The 23,149-nt window shown below is 43.1% G+C and overlaps 19 protein-coding genes across 19 annotated transcripts; 8 read left to right on the forward strand and 11 right to left on the reverse strand.

The window, feature by feature from the left end:
* Nucleotides 1-19: 19 nt before the first annotated feature.
* Nucleotides 20-538, reverse strand: KL911_000702 (uncharacterized protein; the record flags this gene model as incomplete). The annotated part of the gene is made up of 1 exon (XM_043200986.1): nt 20-538. One exon carries the CDS (start codon nt 536-538, stop codon nt 20-22), a length of 519 nt encoding a protein of 172 aa, XP_043056266.1.
* A 105-nt stretch (nt 539-643) lies between these two features.
* On the reverse strand, nt 644-1,447 carry KL911_000703 (uncharacterized protein; the record flags this gene model as incomplete). Its single annotated transcript, XM_043200987.1, has 1 exon — nt 644-1,447. The coding sequence occupies one exon, from the start codon at nt 1,445-1,447 to the stop codon at nt 644-646; it is 804 nt and encodes a 267-aa protein (XP_043056267.1).
* A 426-nt stretch (nt 1,448-1,873) lies between these two features.
* Nucleotides 1,874-2,911, forward strand: KL911_000704 (uncharacterized protein; the record flags this gene model as incomplete). The annotated part of the gene is made up of 1 exon (XM_043200988.1): nt 1,874-2,911. One exon carries the CDS (start codon nt 1,874-1,876, stop codon nt 2,909-2,911), a length of 1,038 nt encoding a protein of 345 aa, XP_043056268.1.
* A 13-nt stretch (nt 2,912-2,924) lies between these two features.
* KL911_000705 (uncharacterized protein) lies at nt 2,925-3,563 on the reverse strand (the record flags this gene model as incomplete). Its single annotated transcript, XM_043200989.1, has 1 exon — nt 2,925-3,563. The coding sequence occupies one exon, from the start codon at nt 3,561-3,563 to the stop codon at nt 2,925-2,927; it is 639 nt and encodes a 212-aa protein (XP_043056269.1).
* Nucleotides 3,564-3,727: 164 nt separating this feature from the next.
* Nucleotides 3,728-4,270, forward strand: KL911_000706 (uncharacterized protein; the record flags this gene model as incomplete). Its single annotated transcript, XM_043200990.1, has 1 exon — nt 3,728-4,270. One exon carries the CDS (start codon nt 3,728-3,730, stop codon nt 4,268-4,270), a length of 543 nt encoding a protein of 180 aa, XP_043056270.1.
* A 124-nt stretch (nt 4,271-4,394) lies between these two features.
* On the forward strand, nt 4,395-5,300 carry KL911_000707 (uncharacterized protein; the record flags this gene model as incomplete). Its single annotated transcript, XM_043200991.1, has 1 exon — nt 4,395-5,300. One exon carries the CDS (start codon nt 4,395-4,397, stop codon nt 5,298-5,300), a length of 906 nt encoding a protein of 301 aa, XP_043056271.1.
* Nucleotides 5,301-5,308: 8 nt separating this feature from the next.
* On the reverse strand, nt 5,309-5,635 carry KL911_000708 (uncharacterized protein; the record flags this gene model as incomplete). Its single annotated transcript, XM_043200992.1, has 1 exon — nt 5,309-5,635. The coding sequence occupies one exon, from the start codon at nt 5,633-5,635 to the stop codon at nt 5,309-5,311; it is 327 nt and encodes a 108-aa protein (XP_043056272.1).
* Nucleotides 5,636-5,746: 111 nt separating this feature from the next.
* On the forward strand, nt 5,747-6,373 carry KL911_000709 (uncharacterized protein; the record flags this gene model as incomplete). Its single annotated transcript, XM_043200993.1, has 1 exon — nt 5,747-6,373. One exon carries the CDS (start codon nt 5,747-5,749, stop codon nt 6,371-6,373), a length of 627 nt encoding a protein of 208 aa, XP_043056273.1.
* A 41-nt stretch (nt 6,374-6,414) lies between these two features.
* KL911_000710 (uncharacterized protein) lies at nt 6,415-7,743 on the reverse strand (the record flags this gene model as incomplete). Its single annotated transcript, XM_043200995.1, has 1 exon — nt 6,415-7,743. The coding sequence occupies one exon, from the start codon at nt 7,741-7,743 to the stop codon at nt 6,415-6,417; it is 1,329 nt and encodes a 442-aa protein (XP_043056274.1).
* A 189-nt stretch (nt 7,744-7,932) lies between these two features.
* Nucleotides 7,933-8,607, forward strand: KL911_000711 (uncharacterized protein; the record flags this gene model as incomplete). The annotated part of the gene is made up of 1 exon (XM_043200996.1): nt 7,933-8,607. One exon carries the CDS (start codon nt 7,933-7,935, stop codon nt 8,605-8,607), a length of 675 nt encoding a protein of 224 aa, XP_043056275.1.
* A 23-nt stretch (nt 8,608-8,630) lies between these two features.
* Nucleotides 8,631-11,771, reverse strand: KL911_000712 (uncharacterized protein; the record flags this gene model as incomplete). The annotated part of the gene is made up of 1 exon (XM_043200997.1): nt 8,631-11,771. The coding sequence occupies one exon, from the start codon at nt 11,769-11,771 to the stop codon at nt 8,631-8,633; it is 3,141 nt and encodes a 1,046-aa protein (XP_043056276.1).
* Nucleotides 11,772-11,905: 134 nt separating this feature from the next.
* Nucleotides 11,906-13,114, forward strand: KL911_000713 (uncharacterized protein; the record flags this gene model as incomplete). The annotated part of the gene is made up of 1 exon (XM_043200998.1): nt 11,906-13,114. The coding sequence occupies one exon, from the start codon at nt 11,906-11,908 to the stop codon at nt 13,112-13,114; it is 1,209 nt and encodes a 402-aa protein (XP_043056277.1).
* Nucleotides 13,115-13,136: 22 nt separating this feature from the next.
* KL911_000714 (uncharacterized protein) lies at nt 13,137-14,237 on the reverse strand (the record flags this gene model as incomplete). The annotated part of the gene is made up of 1 exon (XM_043200999.1): nt 13,137-14,237. One exon carries the CDS (start codon nt 14,235-14,237, stop codon nt 13,137-13,139), a length of 1,101 nt encoding a protein of 366 aa, XP_043056278.1.
* Nucleotides 14,238-14,348: 111 nt separating this feature from the next.
* On the reverse strand, nt 14,349-15,299 carry KL911_000715 (uncharacterized protein; the record flags this gene model as incomplete). The annotated part of the gene is made up of 1 exon (XM_043201000.1): nt 14,349-15,299. The coding sequence occupies one exon, from the start codon at nt 15,297-15,299 to the stop codon at nt 14,349-14,351; it is 951 nt and encodes a 316-aa protein (XP_043056279.1).
* Nucleotides 15,300-15,939: 640 nt separating this feature from the next.
* KL911_000716 (uncharacterized protein) lies at nt 15,940-16,920 on the reverse strand (the record flags this gene model as incomplete). The annotated part of the gene is made up of 1 exon (XM_043201001.1): nt 15,940-16,920. The coding sequence occupies one exon, from the start codon at nt 16,918-16,920 to the stop codon at nt 15,940-15,942; it is 981 nt and encodes a 326-aa protein (XP_043056280.1).
* Nucleotides 16,921-17,134: 214 nt separating this feature from the next.
* KL911_000717 (uncharacterized protein) lies at nt 17,135-18,199 on the reverse strand (the record flags this gene model as incomplete). Its single annotated transcript, XM_043201002.1, has 1 exon — nt 17,135-18,199. One exon carries the CDS (start codon nt 18,197-18,199, stop codon nt 17,135-17,137), a length of 1,065 nt encoding a protein of 354 aa, XP_043056281.1.
* Nucleotides 18,200-18,521: 322 nt separating this feature from the next.
* Nucleotides 18,522-18,944, reverse strand: KL911_000718 (uncharacterized protein; the record flags this gene model as incomplete). The annotated part of the gene is made up of 2 exons (XM_043201003.1): nt 18,522-18,835; nt 18,929-18,944. The coding sequence occupies 2 exons, from the start codon at nt 18,942-18,944 to the stop codon at nt 18,522-18,524; spliced, it is 330 nt and encodes a 109-aa protein (XP_043056282.1).
* A 312-nt stretch (nt 18,945-19,256) lies between these two features.
* KL911_000719 (uncharacterized protein) lies at nt 19,257-20,672 on the forward strand (the record flags this gene model as incomplete). The annotated part of the gene is made up of 1 exon (XM_043201004.1): nt 19,257-20,672. The coding sequence occupies one exon, from the start codon at nt 19,257-19,259 to the stop codon at nt 20,670-20,672; it is 1,416 nt and encodes a 471-aa protein (XP_043056283.1).
* Nucleotides 20,673-20,735: 63 nt separating this feature from the next.
* KL911_000720 (uncharacterized protein) lies at nt 20,736-22,427 on the forward strand (the record flags this gene model as incomplete). Its single annotated transcript, XM_043201006.1, has 1 exon — nt 20,736-22,427. One exon carries the CDS (start codon nt 20,736-20,738, stop codon nt 22,425-22,427), a length of 1,692 nt encoding a protein of 563 aa, XP_043056284.1.
* Nucleotides 22,428-23,149: the final 722 nt, after the last annotated feature.

Genomic DNA, 23,149 nt, shown 5'->3' on the forward strand with positions numbered 1-23,149 from the left:
ACATAAAAGCTCAGCATCTTTATGCCTCAACTTCCTCCAATAGCGCAAATTTATTAGTGGACACCAGATCGTTTGATTCTTCTTCTTCATCCATATTTTCCCAGTCACTATCATCTTCTGTGGCATCCTTATGTCCTTCAGTTTGGCCTCTGTCGTTATTGTATAACGGTTTGCCTTTCACTGCTTCCTTAACTTGCTTATTTATTGTATCCCAATTAGCTTTTCTCATGGACTGAATTTCCTTTGCTCTGTTGATGCTGGCCTCGATTTTAGACCCAAGTCTTCCGTCAATAATAACCGCTTTTTTCCTTCTAGTCTTAATCGCTTTGGAGATAGCCGACTTGCTCTTTGAAGTTTTTCTTTCCATTTTCTGGCGCAATAAGTGTTCGTTTTTCGATGCAGATGCACGAATCATCGGTCCTATGGTGTCAGTTTTTTCCAAACGAGGAACATTTTCAAGATCTTTTGCCTCTCCGGTTATTTCACTGATTTCTCCCCGACGGGCCGCACGCGAATGCTTGGATATCTTCTTCGCCATATTAGAAGATATGCTAAGTAAGAATATTTTTTTTTTTTTTCAGCCCTAAAACCTATATTGTGCTGAAATAAGACGCCCATCGACGCGCCGATAATCTAAATACCTCTAGAATTTGAACACTTGACTCTTGTTATAGCCCAGCTCTGCAAGAGCACCCGTGAGCTCACCTTGGTCACTTGGAGACTTCTTGTTTCCAGAGACAGCGTCGTAGAATGGTGGAGGGCCACAGACGAAAATGTGAATGTCATCGGAAGGACCGGAAAGCTCCTTAGACAGAACATCCTTGGTGATGAAACCCTCAGTGATCTTTTGGTCTGTGACCTTAGTAGCTTTGTCAACAAAGTATCTAACCTTGAACTGATCTGGGTGCTTGGTAGCCAAGGCATCTAATTCCGGCTTGAGCAGAATGTCATCAACAGTCTTGGATCCATACAAGAGCTTAATCTTTGTTTGATCCTTCTCGTTTTTCAAAATCTCATGAATCAATTGATACAATGGAGTAATACCGGTACCACCGCCGAGCAAAAAGATCTCCTTGAAGGAGTTTGGCTCCCATTTCCATTTTTGAATAGGACCTTTGAAAGACAAAGTCTCCTGGGGCTTCAAATCAAAGATGTGAGAAGACATTTTACCTCCATCATAGTGCTTAACAAGCATCTCCAGGGTTCCCTGTTGTTCATTATCACTGATTGGAGTGTATGGTCGAATAACGTTGTTGCCTTTCTCGGTGACGAATTTTGTCAAAACACAGGATGCGGTATTCAAACCAGATTTAGCATCTGGGCTTGGCAATTCAAAAGTGAGAAGTTTGGTGTCGTGAGACAATTGCTTCACATCCTTCAATTTCAGGTCAATCCACTCGTCGCCGCCTTTCAGGGTGACAGGAGCCTCGTTAGCAATCGAGTTCATTGAGTGGTAGAAATACAAGCTGCTGGCAGCTGCAGCGAAGATAGGAAGAACGTGTTTAGTTCTCAAACGGGCTAGATTAGATAAAGCAAATGACATCGTGAAAGAGAATAAAGTCAAATAAGTAGCTAGATGAATTTTTGCCTCGATTGCTTACAAAACAAAAAAAGCGATGATTGGTGGAGAGCTCGAAATTGAGTTAACACTCTCTTTAAAATTGCGTTTTAATAACCGATTCCAGCCACAATGCCAATTCTGCAACATGCGACTCCAGTAGATATGCGCATGTAATGCAAAGGTGCGTCTTCCCGTCATGAGCAACCATGTGAGTAATCCGTCTACCCCAGCAAAGTAGCGACCCGTCGATCGTACTCTTCTAGAACTCAGTGCGATATATATTAGGTAGGGCGGACTAACTCACCTGACAAAATGTTTAAAACACTCAAGTCAAAGAACGAGCTAGTCTACCTCACTCGCAAATTAATCCCACCTTTGTTGTCCAGCTTCCATAAGGGCCAATGCGGTCGGATAGTTGTCATTGGCGGATGCGAAGACTACACGGGAGCTCCATTCTTTGCTGCCCACGCAGCTGCTCTTCTTGGATGTGATTTGTCGCATGTCATTTGCGAGTACTCGGCCGCTCCAGTAATCAAGTCATATTCCCCTGATCTTATGGTTCACCCCTATATGCGAGATAGCTCTAAGATAGAGGAGCATTTCCGCCTCCAATCTAAGACTCCAACACCAGAATCGATTGATAGTTACATAAGGTCCGAGATTTTGCCCAAAATCACCTCATTGCTTGACCGAATACATGTGGTGGTGATTGGGCCAGGATTTGGGCGTGATAAGGTGATGTTGGAAACCCTGAAGATAGTGATTGACGAGATCAAAAAGAGAAATCTGCCAGTGATCTTGGACGCCGATAGTTTATATCTCGTTTCTCAGGAACCAGATATCATTCGTGGATACCCCAGGGCTATCATAACACCAAATCCAGTGGAATTTAAGCGCATCGCTGATGCGCTAAGCATTCACGAATCGGATCCTAATCTTGAGGCCAAGGCTGTTTCGAAGGCATTACAGGTGACAATTCTGCGTAAAGGTGCCGTAGATTTGATTGTGGACGGAGAGCAATTGATTATTGCAGAAGAAGATGGTGGCCTTAGACGAGTTGGAGGACAAGGAGACTCGCTTACGGGTATGATTGCCACATTCCTGGCGTGGGGCACCTACTCATATCGTAATCAGCTTTGGGCAGAATCCAAAGAAGAGCCTGTTTTGACTGATCAAGAGGTGAAAATGCTCGCTTGCTACGGCGGAAGCATTCTCACAAAATATGCGTCTAAACTAGCTTTTGATCAACATTACAGAGCAATGCAAACGTCTGACCTTCACGCGTTCATCGGACAAGCATTTTTGGAAACGTTTGGAAAGAAGGAAGACGACAGAAGCTATACATTATAGTTTAATGAAAATATTACCATGCGTGTTCGGTTTTTCTGAATTTTAAACCTAAGAACCTTGCAAGGTCGTCGTACAAGCTATCAAGCACCTCTTTAGAGTAGTCAACGGAGGATGGCTTAAATTCAGACGGATCCACGTTTGGGGACTTAATTTTCCCTTCCATGAAAGCACGCAATTTGGCCTCTTCTTCCAAAGTTGGTGGCAGGAGTTCATAAAAATGGCAAAGAGCAAGCACTGAGTCATCTGACAACTCGCGGAACTGTTTCAATGTCTTCGGGTAAATTGTGTCAGGAGGCTCGTCACCATCGGAGTTCAAAACAGGAGCAATGAGATCAGTGTCTTTCGAAAGTCCCGAGTTGATGGTTCTCCTGAGTGATCTTTGTTCCAAGATGTTCAACTGACCTTGCAGCTCGCCCACGAGCTGAACAATGTCATCGTTGGTGGCAAATTCCGATGTGTCAATTTGTCCATGTTTTGACGTTGTGCTATCGGTCCCAACTCTAGGCACATCAATGGAGTTAAGCTCTCTGTCAGTCTGTCTTACCTGGAATCTCAGGAGCTGCTCCCCAGTGCGGCCAATAACTTTGCTTTGTCTTGCAACTAGCTCTTTCAATTGATCCACCTCGTTTTTCAATTCCTCTAAAGAAGACATATTGATTTAAGGAAGCAATATATATATATTAATTTCCTTTAAGTAGAGTGTGGAGAGGAAAGCAATTTTTGAATGCATGCGCTCATATACATATTAAACATATAAACTGATCTTTAAAATCTCATTTCTGGAAAATTACCCCATCTACGCAAAAGTGATAATTAATGTCACGATTATTGGATCTCAATTACCAGCTAGCCTATTACAAGGCATACCATTTTCATCCTAAAAACGTTGGGATACACTTGATGTGTATTCCATTAATATTTCTCACAGGGGTGATCATGGCAGGTGCTGTTGACTTGGGACCCGTCTCCCTTGCTCAAGCCGGAATGATCGGTTATGGTATTTATTATCTCTTGCTGGATCCAGGTATGGGTCTTGTCTCCCTGATATTTGTCTTTGCAGCGGCCTATTCTTCTACATACCTTCATTCTCATTTCCCAAGCTCTCAGGTCAACTTCTATGCGTTGGGTGTTCATGTTTCTGGTTGGATTGCACAATTTTTCGGTCATGGATACTACGAGAAACGGGCTCCTGCATTACTGGACAACCTTATTCAGCCGCTAGTTTTGGCACCATACTTTGTTCTGTGGGAGATTGCGTTTGAATTTGGCTACAGAAGAGATCTGAAGAAGGCAATGGAAAAGCAAGCGAAACAAATGCGCAATGAAGCTGAGCGGAAGCGATCAAAAGCCAGCACATGAGCAGGCATGGTTGACTGACATCCATTTTCTTGTGTGATATATTTATAGTTGTAAGCTGCGCTCTCTATCTTACCTCAATACAACGCTAGGTGTTTGACAGAAAAAAAACTTGCTTATCTATAGTATGTTTTCCAACAAGTATAACGTTGATGGTAGATTGATTGTGATTACAGGAGGTTCACAAGGTTTAGGCTATGCTCTTGCAAAGAATCTATATCTGAAAGGTGCCAATATCATTATTATCTCCCGCACAGAAACAAAACTACTCACTTGTGTAGAAGAAATCAAGAAACTCAGCCGGAAAAAAGATCAATTCGTCGACTATGTGGCAGCGGACCTCTCTAAATACGAAAATTGTGAGAAAGTACGCGAACACCTAGTTTTAAAGAACTTACTTCCTGATGATCTCATCTGTTGTGCGGGTATCGCCTATCCTCAAAAGTTTGCCAAGATCCCAATATCCAAGATTGATGAGGGAATAGATATTAACTATAGAACTGCCGTCTACTTTGTCCACGCTATGCTTCCCTTGATCACCGAAAAAGTTCGGGAACAACATCTTGTGCTTTGTTCTTCTGTCATAGCTTCTTATGCTTTTTACGGCTACTCACAATATGCTCCAATGAAAGCTGCTGTGAAGGCTTTTGGGGATTGCATGCGACATGAGCTTTTACCATACGGGGTTAAGGTACACACTTTATTTCCTGGAAATTTTGAATCGGAAGGCTACGCCCAGGAGAACTTGACGAAGCCAGCTTTGACTAAGGAAATAGAAGGCGCCTCGCCTGCCATCTCTGCGGAGAAATGCGCGGACATCGTGGTAAAATCTCTACAAAATGGCAGTCTTTACATTTATACTGATTTTATCGGCTGGGTACTGGGCTCCTTCAGCTTAGGGCTTAATCCAAGGGAATGGTGGTTTGCACAAATATTTCTGAGCTTCGTTGGATCTTTAGTGGGTCGACTTGTTGATCTATATCATGAGCATTTGATTAGGAAGGAATCACAGCAAGAAGATAAGCGAAGATAATATCGTGTTTACTCTTTGTTGTTTATAAATCGGTCTATACTTCTGGTAATCGAGTCTCCCACACCGGAGAAATCGAGCGCATAAATGTAATTGACACCTTTAATGACTTCATGGTTCCAAATGTCTTTGATGCTTTCAGCGATGGATTTTTGTCTAAATCGAAGAACGTTAGACTGATGAGGAATTGGAAGATCTCTTTCCTCGATGATTCGCGATGATTCTTTCAAAGATTGTGAAATGACAGCTTGATTTAGACGAAATTCACGAGCAGTAAGATAAGCTATGGAGCCTGTGAGCAGCACGCCACCTAAGAAACCATGGATGCGTCCGGTCATAATTATTAACTCAGATTTAATTTTCTTTTGTTTAGCGAAATTAAAAAGATCTCCGGTTTCGAGCCCGCATGCACTCTACTGAAAGCTTTTTTAAACTAAATTCTGATCACTATGACTCTGGGCAAGAACTCCAAGCAGCTTCGGCATATGCTCAGAAATCTGGGCGCATCTTTAATTGAACATGAGAGCGTCACAACCACGCTTGCTAAAGCAAAGAGAACACAAGCACTAGTAGAAAATCTGATCACAAAGTCAAAACGTTACAAAGAGTCAGGCCAGCTTGACAAGTTACGCACCAAATTGGATGCCGAACTCTACAAACCCGACGTTGTCATACCCAAAATGCTCAACGAGCTGACTAATCGTTATGCAAACAGAGATGGAGGATACACAAGAATAATAAAGCTTGAACCTCGTATCGGAGACAATGCTCCCCAAGCTATGCTGGAATTAGTAGACTCTTCTACCAGAGAGATGAAGTTCTGGTATCTTGCGCGCGTGGTTGCCCGACTGGAGCAACAAGGTCTGCCTCTAGATAAATTGACTGAGAAGAATGTCCGGGCTTTGCTGCTTCACAGAAAAAATGGGGAACAAGTCTTCAGAGATGCTGTGGCTCTTTGTAAAGAGAGATGGTACAAGGATGTCGAGAGCGAGACTAAGCCAAGGATGAAATCAGACAAGAATGGCTTCCACAAGACCTTTACGGACTACAAAGTTGTTCCGAGAGAAAGTCAATAAAGATAAAGCTTATGTAAATAGAATTAACGTATTACACCTATTTAAGCTTCTTGCGAAGACTGTTTGTGGTTATAGGAATTAATGCTAAAAGCGTTGTTAAGCAATTGGTTAGTCTTAAAGTTGAATGCCTTGGTTTTGTCATAGACTTGCTGGTAGACAGAACCTGTCTCTGCAACGCGAATCAACACTTTGTCATTTTCAAGCTTGAAGTTGTCTCTCGTAAGTGCAATATCAATGTTCTGGTCGTTCAAAAACTCTTTCAATTGTTCAACAGACAGCACCTTGTAAAGCTTTCCAATGGTATCTAACACCAGAACCTGGGCGTTTTTATAAAGCTCGGCAATGTCCAAACTTCCAATGAAAAAGTCAGTTGTGGCAAGCACTTTGAATTGCTTCATCACCTCTGGCAGCTTATCAAACTCATATGACACGAACAAAATCTCCACAAACTTGGTGAATGGGTCTTGATATTCGTATTCTTCTGTTTGCACGGCCCTGACAAGGTCCTTGATTCTCTTCTGTCTTAACTGCGGCTTGGAATTTATCACTGCAACCACAAGGTACCTCAAAATCCAAGGACATGAGGCCTGAATGGTAGACAGATATGAAGAAGAAAAGAACAAATCCACGAGATTTTCCAAACCATTTTGAAGGTTGAAAAAAATGAACAGCGAGAAATGAATTAACCACGTTCTCTTGTTCAGTTGATCAAGAGTTGACCCCTTAAAATGCCTATTGTCTATGATTTCTCTGAGCTTGTTGAGTTCTTCCAAGGCGTCAGTCCAGGACTCAGTGATGATTTCACATGAGATTTTACCCCACGTAGCGCTCAAGTTCAGATCCTGGTTAACAGAGAGGAGTCTGAAGTTGTTCAAAAGGTCAGAAGCAACCACGTAGTCTCCTCTATTGTACTGAAATTTTCCGAAATTGTACAGCTCCAGAATCTTTGCATCGTCAATGTGGTGGTTTTTCGAAAGATACTCTCGGTTGTAAGTCTTGTCTTGTTTCAGTGACTCCTGCACATCTTTGGATGCAAGTATTTCCAGAGTTTTGTTAGTTGCCGCATTCAAGCGGGCATATTCCTCTTCAATAGCCTTTTCTTTCATTTCAAGATCGGCAGGAATGGCTTCACCTGGATGCAAGCTAGCATACTTTTCCCTGATGAACTTGGTCATGTTGGTGTCTTTCAGTAGATCATACTCCATAGACTCAACCTCTTCAGAAGAGTAAATCGTGTCGAGGTTTTCCACAAGAGGAAAAATGAGGTGTCTGTCCAAGAATTGTATAAATTTAGGGGTCAGATCATACTTTCTGCCTATATCGACCTCCTGGGCCGTCAACTTAGCGTGTTGTGTTGTTTGCTCAGTCATTCTATCAAAACACAGAAGAAGCCAAGTTGAACCTCTGAAAATTTTTCCATCTTTTGATAGTCCCGTCGATCGTCCAAAACAAAATAAAGTCAACGTGATTGGAATTATCAGCATGTATAGGGGATTGAAGGTAGGTGATTTATTACACTGAGACTAACGACATAGATTGGCCTCCCCATAGTTGCCTCAATGGTCTACCTGAATGGACAGTCGATCAAGTGTGAGACCAAAAGAAAATTTTATGAGGCAGCCACTGAAAACACTATCCCGGGCCTTCCTTTAGAGCCATTGAAGCCAGAGACAAGTAAAGTAGGGCAGAACAGAGACTCAAAAGTTGAATTTTTGGAGGAAAATATCAAACGCGCAAGACTGCAACTCATTCAGTACCTTGGTCTTGCTAAGGATAAGTACATTCAACAATCGGAACAGTATTACAAAGTGGAACGCCAAGTGACAGACACATTATCTTCCCTCCACGACAAGAGAGAAGAGCTGTTTCCAAACTCGCTCTACGTTTTGACCGGGTTCCTGACAGGTGTTGTGTTCACCAGACGCAGCAATATTCTCGTCAGATCTACCGTGCCATTATTATGCGGAGTGGCTGCATTCAGATTTTTCCTCCCATCGACATTCTCGAACGTCATTTGTTGGTTTGATAATTACGAAAGGAAGCACCAGCCAGAGCTTTGGTCGTCACAAAAAGACTTGTTCAATAAGGCAAGCAAAATGATCGATCAGGCAGATAAATTGGCCACAGAAACTGAGTCCGTTATGGGCAAGTACTTGGACGAAACCAAGAGGATGGTGGGAACCTACGCAGGGCTCAATGTTGAACAAAAGGTCACTGAGAAAAAAAATAAATGATACATCTATCTAACTGTGAATGACTACTCACTACTTGAATCAGTTTCGTCTTCATCTTCTCCCTCGTCACCGTCATCGTCTGTATCGCTGTAATATTCCTCTTCGTCATCATCATCCTCATCTTCGTCACTTTCGTAATTTTCTTCGTCGTCATCGGCAGCGACGTGTTCCACAGAAGTAGCGTAGCCTTTCGAGCTGAAGAACCTCTCAATGCTCTCCACCTTCGAAGGACTGCAACAAACAAAACACACAGACGATTTAGGATCGAACATCGGAAGAAAGTGTTTCTTTAAGACGTCGACCACATCTTCCGATGTCACTTGTGACAAACTTTTGACTAGCGTTTGATTGTAATCAGGACCCCTTTTCATGAGTACTTGATCATAAAACTTTCTGTATGCTGCATTGACGTAGTTGGTTTGACCATTGACTAAAGAGTTCACAACAGATGACATGGCACCGTGCAATGCCTTGCCGTTGATCTGTTGTACACCGGATGCATAAGACTCAACAATTTCTTTGCCAACCTCGAAACACTTCTCGACGTCAATCCCACGATATATGTCGTACATGACTGTTCCCCACTCAACAACACGGTATACATTAGCACCGTAAGCTAGACCAGATCCCCGAATGCCCCTCCAGAAAGGCCCTTCAACACACTGGAGCACCTCTGCCGCCAATAAAATCTTTGCAGACTCAGAAACATTTGCATCTTGCGGTATTCTTGCCATCAAATCCATGTAACTAGCGGATGATCCGGGCGTTGAAATGATATAGCACCTACCAGACCTTTCGAGTCTTCCCACATCAGTCAAAACCTTAGACGTATATGGTAGATCGGTGAGTGGCTCTGACGTGGATTTGACACTTGCTGCAAACGTCTCCCAGCTTCTCACCGGATGTTCCAATCTCGCAACATCCGCAACTATCAACACTCGCAGATTGTTTTGCTTTATAAGCTGCCGACGGAACAGTTCAAGGCTCTTGACCACCGAGTCAAAATCAAAATCAATTTTCTTGAGCACGTCCTTGAGGAAATCCTCCACGAGATATGTCCTTTGAGCTCTGGCAAGGGATCTTTCGCTTCTAATGTGTTTATTCATAAGAGTGCTCAGCATCGAATACCCGGACCGCTTCTTCGATGGCAAATTATTCAAGGCTTTTTCGACAGCGACTTTAACTCTATCTTGCGTGAACTTGGTATGGAGCAATAACTTGGTATACCATTCAATTACCTTTCCATAGTTTTCACTTCTTGCAACAATTCTGAAATCGACAAATTCTTGGAAATTGTTGTCGAAGGAGGTGGAGACACTGGCAGAAATAGTGTCTCTCTGTACGTCTTTCACCACTTCCGAATAGGGCACAAGCTTACCGTCTTGCTCAATGGGTAATGTGAAAAGGCTGCCAAAAACGTGAATGTAGTTTAAAAGCTCCTGATCAATTTCAAACGATGAACACAGCAGGTCGACAGTAACAAAATTCGATTTGATATTCTCAAAATGCAGATATAGTGGGAAATCCTCTGGTGTGTCGTTTTCAACCTTCCTAGCCATCGCCGAAGAAACGTCGTTGGCAATGTCATGGTTTATTCCAGCGGCAATTGATCGGGTCTGAATGAATTTGATCTTGGCCACGTCAGGGTAGCCAAAAGATTCGAGGATTTTTTCAGGGATTGGAGTATTATTTTTTTCCATGGCTCTCTCTAATTTGGTAGCAAGTTCTTTCAGGCCTTCAGGGCCTAGTTTGGCTTTTCTGTCTTTCAGCAACTGTTTGCTGGCCTTTCTGTTGGATCGATACAGCTCTTTCGATGGCTTTGCTATTATGAACAATGACGGATTGTTCACAAAGTATTTCCTGTAGAGTGTTCTCCATGTGGCAGCATCCCATGACATGAGAATCTCGTAATCCTTTAGATCCTTCAAGTAGCCTGGTAAATCACTGCTCGATTTATCCCCATAGATGAACTGATAAATGACAGACGTCACAAATGTATCATCGTCATTTTCTGCCTCATAAATAAGATCCCACTTACTTTGGTCAACCACATCTCTTATTCTATTAATGTCTAGTTGAGTTTCATGGGATGCAAGGACTTCTGTTATTTTCTTTGGCATCTCGTCAATGTTCTCAATCGAAATATTCGAAAAATCTATGTTGATAGCGGTCTTAATATAATCATCGTTGTACGTAGAAACGTGCGTAGCCAACGGATTTTCAATCTCCACAAATGTTTGTCTGAACAGGGATACCGACGAGTCCGTCAAATACTTGGACAGTGTTTCAACCGCTAAACATTCGAGCAAATCGACGCCGCGCGGACCAATAAACGTCAATGTCAAGTCACCTTTGGATTCGTCTTCGTCTCCAAAATATACCGTTTTCGTAACTGATGATGGCAACGGGCCATCTTGGACAGAGTCGACAAAAGGCCGCTTATTTGGAATTTCGGGCAATGGCGTTATTTCTGCATCGAACTTGTTCAGGATATTCAAAAGCTCCTCTTCGTCAACCATTCCAGTTATTATAAGACATAGATTATCTGGCCTATAATGCTTCTTGTGGAACTTTCGTATTTCATCGCTCGTTAAGGTACGTAGATTCTCAACAAGTCCCCCTGTCTCCGATCTATAAGCTGAATGTTTGTAGAGAGTTCTTTGTTTTTCCAAAAGCGCAACGAAGGAAGGCTCAAATTGAATTCCCTGCATTTCAGAATAGACAACTCCCTTTTCTTTTCCTTTTCCATCAACATGGTAAACCTCAGTGTAACATGCTTCATCAGTCAACGTGGGGTGTAAAATATGGTCCAAGTAGGCTGGAAGTAGCATTTTGAAACCTTCCCAGCCGGCTGTCATCAAAGTGTAAACGGTCTGATCTGTGGCCGTCCAAGCATTTGTAGTACTGAATGCCAAATTTCCCAGGATATCCAACAGTCCTTTATACGGATACTTCTTAGATCCCATGAAAACTAGATGTTCCAAAGTATGCGGACACCCGCTATCGTCAAATATCTCAGTTGCCAGAGCGAACCAACCGCTCACAGAGGGCGACTCCTTCGCGATCAAGCAAACCTCAAGACCTGTTCTATTGGACTTCCATTTCTTTACACTCACAGGCGCATAATCCACCTCGAACGACGAGACCAACTTAAAAGAACTCATCTATAAATAATTTAGGTCTAATTATGAAAAATTTATGAGATCTGAATTGTTTATTTCCGGCGTTAAGTTAAGACTGGAGTAAAAAAAGATCCTTAAAAAAGTGAAATACCCCTATTTAGTATAAACATCGACAAATGAATCAAGAGGGCTACTTCAACTCCTTGATTTCAAATACAAGAATAGGAGACAAAAGCAATGCCTCTGAATCATTGCACTCCAGCCCGCTTCACAGCTCTTCCATTTACCATCAGCAAGGCAACCTAGGTAGCTCCATGGATTCAAGCTCGAGTTTTTTCCAATACCAAAATATGAACCACTCCGGAGCAATCATCAACCCGCTACTGAAGACACTGGAATTCATTGGCGCTAAGAGTCCAGATACGCCTAGCGCTGCCTCTGTCATGTACAAGTTACGAAAACTGATCAATGCCGAGAAGAAGGTTCTGAAAAGAAGGCACGAATTTTTGAGCGGTGTTTCTCATTGGGTAAATGTATTGAATAACCCTGAGAACAAACGCTTGTTGGTTGAATTTAGTCGGATAGCAGAGTTGCAAGGCAGACTTGATGAGGAAATGATCAGAAAGAAGGAAAATATTAATCTGCAGTTATACCATGTGTCTCAGAGAGAATCAAAATCCGCAGAACTCAAGCTCAAAAGAGCAAGAACTTTCAAGCAACTTAGAGATCAGGAGCGCAAAATTGGCGATAATCACAATACCTGTTTGTCGAGAGAGGCATTGGAAGAGCTAAACATCTCCATTGAAGTAGTCGATGAGCAGCTGATCAAATCCATCAACACTTCATTGCAAGGCTCTTTGGTAGACTACGTCCTAAGTATGCAAAGTGTCTCTACCGATATCAAAGATGGTTGCAATGAATTTTTTGAATATCTGAATGCCGATTCTATTTACAATTGTCGCAAAAGTTACTTATTGGACGACTCATCTGATAAGATCCAGTATCTTGGCTCGAGAGAAACATCGGAAAATAAGGAGAACCAATACAAGGGCCGACCAGAAAGTGTCAAGCCTGCTGGAAGCAAGAAGAAAAAATACATGAGTTTGGTCAACCCGACTGGTCCAACTGAAGTTCGAGCAAGCACTGAACACTTGACTGGCCATGAGCTAAAAGAAGAACTGGGGACGTTACAAACTCAGCCTCTTAAATGTCCAGATTGTGGGTGCCAGCTCAAAAATGAACACACCCAACATTCAAGTGTGTGCTCCTATTCTAAACAGGGCTTAAACGATCCACCTGGGTCCTCCCAAAGTCTTGCTATGCCGGGAAGGCTAGGGATCCGCATACCTAGCGTTTTGAAGTCTCGGGCAGGTGAAGGATGGTAGCTGCTTCAGGCCAACAGACGCCTTATATCATGTCTGCAAATAATTTCTTGCTGATTTCGTATGTGGAGATCATTATAGCACACGAAGGCGCAATTTTAAGGCACCGTGGAGCTAGACCCACAAAGAGCGAGCTCATGCCCTCGTTTTTATAGATGGTATGCAACGATTTAAACATCGATTCTTTGGTGCTTTTTGAATTCACAAGCTTGTTCAAGGACCCGGCGTCTTCCAAAGTTACCTGCAGTCGTGTTTTCCCAACGTCAAAAGGATTAGTAAAGATTGCTGCCAGCACGCCCGAAAGAGAGCCGCTAATAAACGACCTAGCAAATATTTCGGCATGCTCATGCTCTGACGAGTTGAGAATTTGCAGCCTCTGTAGTTTGCCGTTGAGGTATTCGTAAGAAGACCAATATATTCCGCTGAATGGAACATCGCGCCAAAGGGTCAGCTGCAGCCCTTTAAACAGAGAGAAAATTCCCTTATTTTGCACTTCTTTGAACGAGTTCGTAACGACCATCTTCATTATTTCGGAGGACGTTGACGTCGATGTAGGAACAGCTTGAAGCCTGGTCTTTATCAACTCTAATGGGGCCACAACTGTTGCAGCCATGATTCGCGCGAAGGACCCACAAAGAAGAGGGTTGAAAATCGGAAACTGATTTCTCAAAGGAGATCTATCTCGCAGGTACTCATACCCGCTAAAGTAGACCATATTGGATGGTACCGCCATGATGAGCATCAGGGACAAACCTCTATAAAGCGTAAAAACTCCTTCATTGAGAGCAATCTTTGTAAGTCCCGAGAACGTACCGTTAATCTTGAATTCTTGCGCACATACGTTGCTTGAGCAAAAGTGATCCTTGCTCGGTTTTGTAGCATCCTCCCAGAACACTTTTTTACAGCAAGTTGCAGTTTGACGGAAATGTGGAGGAAAAAGCAGTTCTTGCTGCTGCAACCTGATTCGCACCACATCAAAAGGTGTTACCACCAGAGATGTTAACAACGACCCGGTGCATGCGCTCAGCATTCTCTGAGCGATCGTGATGTCCGATCCAGACTGTGATTGTGGCTTGGACTCCAATCTGGGCAAAGTGGCATCTTCTATTAGGTCTATTTGCGACATGCTATTACAACCTTTGCCATTGAAATTATCTCCGAAAAAATATCAAAATATTAAAAAAAAGATTATGTATGTACTAAGCATTTATGAAACAATGTTGTGGGAGAAATAAGCTTACAGATCCACCTTCACGTTGGTGTCCTTCTTATCGCTCTCGCCAGTTAAAACGCGGTACAGTTTTTCGTCCACTCCATGGCCAATCTTGCTGGACCAGCCCCGAGCACGCTCGAATCCATTGCGCCCGTACTGGTAGTCCAGGAAGGCCTCATAAATACGCTCTTTGGAAGTTTCAACAAAAGGACCGTGCTGGACAATCTTTTGATTTAACACCTTGCCTCCAATAATAACAAAATTTGTGTCTTCGCTATCTTCTGGAACCGATCCGCCGATTGCTTCTCCATCCCTATTGAAAAACACAGCGTGGTATTTAGGAATGGTGGATCCATTAATCAGAAGAGATCCTCTCAAGATGTACAAAAAAGCGTTGAAATCAGTAGGCAATTCCTGCACAAACTCTCCACCAGGTTTGACTGTGTAGTTGTAGTACTCAACAGGGGTGTACGCGAGATCTTTAACGGACTCAACACCATACGATTTACCGCTTATCACCTTGACCCTCACCTTGTCGTTTGGTTCTGCCACGGGAATTTCTGCGTCTCGCAAGTCGCGATAACGGGGCTCTGCATGCTTCAAGTTCTCGGGAAGATCAACCCAAAGTTGCATTCCTTCAACATGCGAACCGTCTGGAGAGTAAGGCATTTCGGAATGGCAGATACCTTTGCCGGCTGTCATAAACTGTAGATCGCCCGGATTGAGAACACCTGAAGCTCCTGTGAAATCCTCGTGCAAAAACTGGCCTTTCATGACAAGGGTGATAGTTTCTTGACCACGATGAGGATGATCCGGGAATCCAGCGTCGGGACTCACATTGAAATGGTCCAACATAAGGAAAGGTGAGAAATTTCTCATACCCATGGTACCGACAGAACGCCTCACTTTAGCTCCGACACCTTCAGCTTGCTCCATACAGTACATAGACTTCAGAATTGTACGAAAAGAGACCATTTTGAGTTTAGAGTTCGATCAACGGTATTTTGCAAGGCCCTTTTATACTACTTTCATGTCTTTACTAACTTGTTAGTAATTGCACAGCCTAGTAAAATATTGTCTAGAAATTTGACTAATAGGATACCAATCAAAAATAAGCAAACCTAGCTAACGATGAACAATTCTGAGACTTGATAATTTCAGTCATGTGACTAAAATTGTAATTGGCTACATAAGCGCTGGTATTCGCCATTGGGGTCTTTGTTACAACAGTCACTCATGATGAAAGACTTTTGTACCCATTTGGCAAGTACAACTGCTTCCTAGAAGAATAGTCGTACTACGACTTTATTACTTCTGAAAATTTGCAGCTCAATCACTGTATTGCAGTGGCTTAATTACTAGACAAAAAGTTTCCTGAATATGGTCGCTACAACAACGTCCAGACGATCAACAAAGTTTTGGTAAGTTATTGGATTGGGACTATCGTCGGGGCGTTCGTGGGCATTAACTTCATTGTCTTTAATCTGGAACTTCCTATGATCCTGTACGACGGATTTTGCCAAACTGGATAGAAAGCTGCACCTGTGACAAACTTACATTCCTAATAATGTACTTAATTACCCCTGACACAAATCAAACAGAGTTTTACATTTGATTAACGGAAAGGATTAGTGTTCCTTGAGTAATCAGTGACCTCCGAGCGCATGTCAGTGACCTCTGACCGTAGGTCGTCTGTGGTAACACTGACCGCATCAGCCTCGCGTCGTTTCATAGGAATAAGGTTTGCCAGGCTTGTCTTGCCATGCATATGACGGAAATACCACACGATACCAACTATCAGGAAACCCAAAACAACAACAGGAACAACAACTGCAGGGACGATTACCTTGACCTTAGAATTGCTGGACTTGGTCTTCGCACCATTGTCAGAAGGTTTCCTGCTGATGGTAGTGTAGGCATCCGATTCGTGCTCAATAATTCGAATTAGCGGTCCGTACGTGGTTCCTGTATGCTTGGCATTGCTGGTGGAGTCCAATTGTGGTGTGATTAGCAGCCAGCAGTAACCCTCGGTGTCGCTTCTGCGGTACGACGACTTGACTTCCCACGCGAAGTATCCGTTATTGTTGATGACGTAATCAGATGTGAAAAGGGATTCGTCTCCATCCACCGACGGATAGGCATTAGTTGAAATACGGACTCTGACGATGTCATCACTTCCCCAGTACCTTGGATCCCAAGTGATCCAGTAAGTCTCACCAACAATCATTTCGGTGCCGTTGGCAATACAGAAGGGATATCCATAGTTGGATTCGGCTGCTCTCTCGTTCATACAGCGCAGCACCGGAGGAGCTCCCCCTGTTGGACTTGGATAAGAACTGTCGGTTGGAGTAGGAGATGCAGAGATGGTAGTAGCGCCTGAAACAGAAGGCGTAACCAAGTATGGGATTCCGGAGGAATCAAGAGAGTTCCAAACGGTAGCTGAGTCCGAGACAGGGGAAGCAGATATAGTAACTCCATCAGTGACTGTTGGAGTCACAAGGACCATGTTGTTAGACGAGGTCGAAGTCCAGACATTATCAGAGAGGACCTTTTGCGAGGCAACACACGCAGCAAGAATGATGAACTCAAAAAGCATGGTAATAATTGGCTAATTATTTTAGACGACTGGAGAAATTTATACGGGCTCTGTCCGACATCGCCGACTGATTAGTCTTGGCTTTATCCGAAGAAACAGTTTATTAACAAGCGAATTATTGGTTTTTCCTCCATGACAATGCTAGCCGTCTATTTCATTCATATATTACATTGACAGTAAATGCTATTATACACAACAAGTAAATTTCCGACATTCAAACCTCCATAACGTTTTTCTCCAAATCAATGTTGATAGCGACTGGCAAGTTGGAGTCTTTTCTATTTCTTGTTTTAAGATACTTGGCCTGTTTTCGGGGGTTCAAACGAGTGTAGTTGTTTCCGTGGGACCATGACCTCAGTCTCATTAAGTTCCAGACCCCTTTTCTCCATCTTTTGAAAGTGTTGGAGATGAAGAAAGAGTACATGAGGTACTCCATGTAAAAGAATAACAGCGCAACTGCAAAGCCACCAATTACAGCCCAAACAATATGCTTGGAGAGTAAAAACATGAATTTCGCATCGTCCATATGCCATGAAGAGCCCTTCGAGATGCTGAAAAACGGATGCTCTCCATTGCTGTAGTCCTGAGGCATGAGAATCCTCACCACGCCTGCATCAGGAACGCCCCATCTCTTGTATTGTTTCCATATCACAGACAAAAATAGTGGTCCTGTGGAGTACATAATTGTGATATATGGGACCAGCCAGTTATTATTGTATTTGTTCAAAGAGTCGATCACTTTGGCAAAAAATGGATGTCTAGGCATCGAGCCCATGGCATCATTGGAAATACCGGTGGGGATGGTTTTCCTCACAAACGCCGGAACAGTGAGCAGGGGATCTAATTTTCGAGCACACCCATCGTCCAAGTCAATGTAAATTCCACCAAAGTGATACAGGATGAAGTACCTGATAGCGTCTGCTCTCTCAATTGGATATTTGTAGTTGTCAAAAGTCTCCAAGAACCACGGATACTGCTCGGATATGAATTCCCTAGACATTTCGTCAGTCCAGAGAATGTACTGATAGTCAGGATGCAGGTCGATGCAGCTTTGTTGTCCTTGTTGCCAGACATCAGGGATCTCAGTTGTTTTGTACGTCTGGTGAATTATTTTGGGGATGAGTTGAGGTCTATCGACAGTAGGAGATAGCTCAGATTCCAGCAAAGCGTACTGAAAACTATCATCATAAAGCAGTGTTATCAAGTCAAAGGTTTCGTAGACCAAAAATACCACTAGCAACAGATGCGCTAGCAGGATATATTGTAGCTCTTTTCTCATGACAAATGAAGGACTGCAATTTCAATTGAGGCAAACTGCGCACTCAATAAAAAATTGTAAACAAGGGGACGAAAAGTTTTATTCTATCAGAATATAAGCACAAGGCTAATAGTGTTGAACTGCCAAAGCCTCCGTCTATTCCTTTTCTAACCTTTTGCAGGCGTATCTTGTTGCTTGCCCAAGATATTTAATTAATTTAATGTATACACCTCCACCTGGAGCTGCGCCAGTATTTATTTGAGGAATGGGCAGAGCGCATGATAAAAAAAAATTTCTGCATCGCCACATTCTACCCCAGCCCCGATCTTTCGCTGGTACACTACTACACTTTCTGGTATACCAAATGTGGCCTGGTAGGCATTGTAGGATCTATACGATTGAGTTCCATATCAATATATTGCATCTGGTCACTGCTGTAGAGGTGACTATCATCCTTGGTTTTCCTAAATATCCGATTTGCTGCCCCTTTGGTCAGAAGCTTGTACATCAAAAATATTACGATCATAGCACCAGCCACGATCATAGCGCTCACGACAACATGCGAAACATATTTAGGTACTGCGGATTTTTTGGACGCATCAACATCGGGACTTTGCATGTAAGGATCATAAGCTACATTCGACATTACCAAAGCCCCTAATGAAAGCCCCACATGGCTCTTTTATAGAGCCATGTCCCAGAAATTGACTGTTCTGTTGTGGACCAGCGACCGAAAGAAATACGTCATACATCTTTGCACTGGCATTGTCTACCCGAAAAGTGACTTTTCCGAGGTGACGAAATGTCGGAAGGAAAAACAAATTCCTGATGAAAAACTCGAATGAATTTGGACTTCAAACAATAGTCGCACAATACAAGCACATCCTTGTTTTGAAAATTGTTTTGGTTTAGGGCAAGGGTGTATTTTTGCAAAGTATATCGAGCGGGTAACCGGGCCTAACAAAAACACAAAAAATTTTCAATATATGGAGATTGTTCAGCTTTAGTTGGCAGAGGAAGGTGTTGATTTACCACACGAATTGCAATTTTACTCAATTATAACAAGTTGTCTCGTATCATGTCTTCCATATTCTCGTATGCTCATGCCGCTGGAGCGCCAGCCTCGTCGAATGACTCCAAATCCGAGCTTGAAAATGGCATCTCGAACTTGAATCTGAACGAGAAAGAGGTTGAAAATGACACCAAGTCAGCAAAGAAGGCGGAAAAGCCGGAAAAGAAGGACAAGAAGTCTTCTAGATCCGGATATAAGGAGCCAGAAAATAAGCCTGAGCCTGCCAAGGAGGACGCAGAGCCAAAGAAGGCCAAACTAGCACCAGCTCCTCTTCCGGCTACGAACGTTTGGGGGGCGACGCCTACTGTGATTCCCCCGAAGATTCCAAGCGAGCCTATTCTTCTTCCAGAGACTACATCGGAAAATGCCCCTTCCGTCGCGAAAGCGGCTTCTGGAAAAGAGAAGTGGGTTCCGCTCAAGGCATCCGTGGTAATTGCCTCGAACAAGCCAACCTCCAAGGGTTCGGGCAAGAAGAAGAATAAGAAGAAGAATTTCAAGGATGGTGAAGCCAAGGAGAACAAAGACGCCAAAAAGAGCGCCAAAAAGAATGGCGAAGTGCGCGAGATCGATACCAACGAAGGTAGTAGTTCAGAGAGCAACACCCCGAAACCAGATCAGCCGCCGACGACCGAAGAACTTGCTGAACCTGCCGTCGAGTCTTATGACATGAAGTCTGCCGAGTCTCAGCAGAAGCAGTCCAAGACGAACGGCAATGGAAATGGCTTTTCTGGTCGTCAATACAGAACCAATTACAATAACCATAGCAGGAGATATAGTGGCCAGAATGGAGGCCAGAGTGGCCAGAACGGTAAAACCAGCAGCCCGACTAGTCAACTTCCTTACGTGCCATACAACAGCCGTTCCTATAACGGTCAAAACAATAGACATCACCATAGTCGTCCAACCTACCAGCATTCGCAGTATTTCATACCCCAGCAACCTTATTACACTCCAATTCCTTACATTCCATATCCGGCCGCCCCAGCTCCATATGCTCCAGTCATTGCGCAACAGCCGCAACCGATCGCCATGCCACCACAGGACAGTAACATGCGGGATGCAATGCTTCAAACTTTGGCCAAACAAATTGACTACTACTTCTCGACCCAAAATCTGGTGAAAGACATATTCCTTAGAAAACACATGAATGACGACGGTTTCCTGCCTCTGCCAGTGCTAGCAGGATTCTATCGGGTGTCTGCCCTCTCTTATGGAGACTACAACTTAGTCGTTGAAAGTCTGCCTCACTGCCTTAATTTGGAGTATGGAGTAATTGAGAAAGAGGATGGCACGCTATACAAGGTGCGGGCCAAAACGAACCCAAAGTTTTGGGTTCTTCCTGCTGACCAGCGGTTGGAGCAGGGATTAGATAAAGATTCTCCAAAACCAGAACAAAACCCAGAATTAAGGGAAGGAAATTAACTGGTGTCGGGATGAAAAACTTGTGTAAATAATTTGCCATTAATTTATTCCTCATTCACAAACATGTCTGATCAATTCACCTCTGTCCAATGGGACCGGGACGATCCGACAAACGAGTCAGATCCTAGCAAGTTGTTTCCCACGGTCGATGAGGAAACCTCGCGTGTTGTCACTCCTATGGAAGCTGACAGTGCACAGGAGGACCATGGCGACGCAGAGGATAGCGGATCGGGATTGCTTGTTGGTTCATCCTTGCCGCATCCTGAAACTCCTGATCTAGTCAATGGCCAAGAAAGTATCGTTGCTCATGATACAATGGATAAAAATGAGATTTCGCAGGACTATTATATTGAGACTCGAGTTTCTAGCCCAATGACAGAGTACGACGGCCAGAACCCATACACCTCATATTTAGTTGAGATACGAACGAATTGTCCGTCCTTCAAACAAAAGGAATACAAATTACGCAGACGTTACTCTGACTTCAGTTTCCTCTACGACTGCCTAGCAAACGACTTCCCCTCCCTCGTCATTCCTCCTCTACCAAACAAACAGCGCTTGGAGTATATCAAAGGTGGAAGGTTCACTGAAGAGTTTACAGCGAAGCGGGCTGTCTCACTTCACACTTTTCTCACACGTGTTTGCAAGCATCCTTACCTCAAAAGGTCACATGCGTTCCATGTTTTCTTGGAGGATTCTGATTACTGGCATACTTACAAATCCAACCTCAAGATATCGTCAGGCTCTATTGATCCAAGCAATTCAGCATCTCAAAATATAGAAACAGTCACAGACTATATCATGAATAGCTTCAAAAAACCTTCCTACGAGTCACAGCACAAGCAAGAGTTTCAGGAAATACAGGAAAAATCCACAAGACTACAGGATAACCTTGTGAAAATTGACCACATTTACTCGAAAGTGTTGGCAAGACAGCAGGATATTTCAGATGATTTTGCCCGCTTCTCACAAGAATTTTCAAAACTTAATATTCTTTTCAGCAACGATTTTGAAGGCAAAAGCACAGATGCCGGCAAAGACCTGCCCACAAAACAGATTGCAGAGCAGTTCTCAAAGTTTGGCAAAAATCTTCAGAAGGTTTCTGAGCGAGCATATTATCTGAATCACGATATCGAGTACAATTACCTTACATCCTTGCGAGATCTCGAGCACTACATCACGCAGCTCAAAACCCTGGTCAAGCTTAAAGAAGCGAAGGCGCTCGATTATGAAATGTTGTCCAATTATCTGGAAAAGGCCAAGCAGGAGAAAGAGTATCTGATGAGCGGGGGCTCAGTCACTTCTTCAACTGAGGGCGCCATAACATTTTTGACTAGAAAATTCGAGTCCATGACTGGTATGGGATCACATGCTCACGGGAATCTAACCAACGAGAGAATCGAGAAGCTTCAAGCGAGAATTGAAGTGCTTGAGAAGGAGAAAAAGAATGCATTTGAAGTGTTCGAAAAGTTTGAAAGGGATATCCTTGATGAGTATCAGCTGTTTGAAAAGATCAAAACTGAAGAAATTAACGAGTCTCTCAAATTATTAAGCGATTCATATCTACAATACTATGCAGACCTGCTCCATGACTGGCAAAATTTGCAACTAGAACAGACAGACCCGAAAAACAGGGCAGAGTTTGAAAACAAGTTGAGCGAGGATGATGAGTTCTTCTCCCATAACGATGTGGTGAAAAACAATGAGGTTCTAGAACAAAGCTTGAGCAAAATGAATGAGCCAACTACGTCTTGATCCGTTTATTTTTTGGCTCATTCACCACGTTTCCATTTTCATCGAATTCGAGAAACAGATTGTTGTCAAATACAAAGCCGAACTCCTGCCCAAACGTTCTTTGGAACTCGTCTCGATCAAGATATCGCGAATAATCGATTGATGGAAAGTCATTGAGTTCAAGACGTCTGTGTTTTTTGTCTTTGGATGTCGGGCTTTTGCTGTTTTCCAGAAGATAAAACTTACGCAGAAGGGTGACTGCTTCTCTGCTGAGGACACCTGGAATGGCTTTGTAAGGTCTCTCCAAGTGTGAGGTATCTTTGTTCACAGTAAAGATGGACCCATTCCCTCCAAACCGTTCGTTCGGACATCCAAATACTACCAGTTGAATTTCAAGCTGTCGCAGCAAGGAAGCACACATAATGCATGGTTCCACAGTCACATATAAAATTGTGTTTCTGAAAATATCTCTGTATGTATTGGGGTATAATGCGCGTATTTGATCGTATGCTTCGAACTCTGCGTGTTTAGTACCGTTCAGGGTAAGGTTTGTTTGATTAAACGATCGAGCGATGATCATATCTTTATACACCATAATGCACCCAACTGGTACTTCTTGTACACTCAATGCTGTTTCAGCTACTTTGAGTGCCTCTTTCATGCGTTTGTAATGAATGTGTACATCCATCAAATTTTTATTTATTTATCATTTTTGTCAAGAAATTATTTTATTATCTACAAAT

The sequence above is a fragment of the Ogataea haglerorum genome (genome assembly GCF_019207285.1).
Source record: "Ogataea haglerorum isolate 81-453-3 chromosome Unknown 81-453-3_NODE_2_length_903871_cov_94.662503, whole genome shotgun sequence".
Taxonomy (NCBI): Eukaryota; Fungi; Ascomycota; class Pichiomycetes; order Pichiales; family Pichiaceae; genus Ogataea; species Ogataea haglerorum.